At 37.2% G+C, this 1,555-nt stretch overlaps 1 protein-coding gene across 1 annotated transcript in view; it reads right to left on the reverse strand.

Moving 5' to 3' along the window:
- Window positions 1-1,555, reverse strand: part of LOC101509613 (transcription factor bHLH121-like) — a 2,871-nt gene extending 1,316 nt beyond the window's left edge. Inside the window, exons 1-2 of the mRNA XM_027333191.2 lie at window positions 1,351-1,555; window positions 1,082-1,223 (exon numbers count right to left, since the gene is read on the reverse strand). Of these exons, the coding sequence (XP_027188992.1) occupies window positions 1,082-1,223; window positions 1,351-1,454 (246 nt within the window). The 5' untranslated portion in view covers window positions 1,455-1,555. The remainder of the gene's footprint in view (window positions 1-1,081; window positions 1,224-1,350) is intronic.

Below are 1,555 nucleotides of genomic sequence, written 5' to 3' on the forward strand. Positions count from 1 at the left end.
TCGTGTACAACAGACATAAATATCTCAACTAAGTAACAATTACCATTTAAAATTGGCAATAATTATGTATAATAATTCATACATTTGCTTGTAAGACAACAACAATCAAAGGCCTTTTCCACTTATGGAGTCAAATATGTGAATCAAACAATGATGCCATAACATGTTATAACAAATCATGTCTAAAACTATAAAAAAAACACTGGTCCCTAATAAAGGAAAAATACCATCCGATCCTTAAGAATCTTAAATGTTGGTCAAGGGAGACCCGCAAAGAGACTAAAATGTCTCTAAAAATTATCCTAAAAATAACTAACTTGATCCATGTTTTAAATTCTTAAGCACCAGACTATAGTATTAATCATTTCTAAGGAACTAAATAGGTCTCCATATTTTTTGTCATGACCAATTTGTGTATTTACTCTAAATGTAGGTCATGATGCTATCTTGCTAACCCACTTTTGGGGTTGGCCGCTCTGCTTTCTAGTACTGACAACATAGCTATAGTCATGAGTTGTATATTGAGATGTATTTTAACGCTAATTTGGTGAAGTTAGATTAAGAGCCGTCTACTCTTCATCCAACAATCGATATTTTCAGCCTCATGAATGTGTCCTTTCCCTTCTACAATCTCACTTATTATATCAAACCTCCTAAAGGGAGCTTCCGCAAGTCTTTCACCAAACATACACGAGGAACAATACAAGAAGCATAAATCATGGCAAAAATATTCAACTCATAAAAAAAAAAAAAGCACAATTGACTCGTCCAATCACATGCAATGTTGTCAATTTGGTATCGCATAAAATTGCAGTTTGTTCAAATTCCACTATGATACACACTATTTGACAATATTTATTGCTAAACTGCGCATTGCAGCTCAAATTCCGCTATGCTAAAGAGCTTCAACACCACTATAGCCGTTAATTGACAACACAGGTCACATGGTCAACCGAAGGCCGAAACCACAATTTCAGAGACACGAAAAAAAAATTGGTATGTCCACAGAAACAAAGGCAAGTTGAAATATGAAATGATTTGTGTTAGATGCATTGAAATAAATAAAGAGGAGAAATGGATTGTGTTTGAGTGTTAATTGACCTAAGGCGTTTCCCAAATCTTGAAAATGATCGTTCAATCTATCCCTCCTGATTTTCTCACGGTCCGCCTTCTGAACTTTTCTAGCGGCAGTTGCATCCCCACCTTCCACCTCACTCCTCTCCCTACACAAAACACTTAATTAGTCAGATAGTTAAACAAAAACAAACATGTTGGAAAAACGCAACGGTAATAACGGTTTCATGATTAGAACTACAAAAAATAATTGAAGCAAAAACAAACTAGTAGTACCTGACAGTGTGTTTGCGATTGGAGGGGTTAGCGAAGGGTGGCGGAAGTGAATCTGGCGGAGTATTGGAGGAGTTTTGAGGCGGCAGGGGGTTCCATTGGTTCATGTTGGCATTCCGGTGAGGTAGAGAACAGTGCTGAGAAAGAAAGGTGGGGATAGAAACTCACGTGCATTCAGCTTGTGTCTTCCACGAGCCACTCTCCAACA

The sequence above is a fragment of the Cicer arietinum genome, chromosome 4 (assembly GCF_000331145.2).
Source record: "Cicer arietinum cultivar CDC Frontier isolate Library 1 chromosome 4, Cicar.CDCFrontier_v2.0, whole genome shotgun sequence".
NCBI lineage: Eukaryota > Viridiplantae > Streptophyta > Magnoliopsida > Fabales > Fabaceae > Cicer > Cicer arietinum.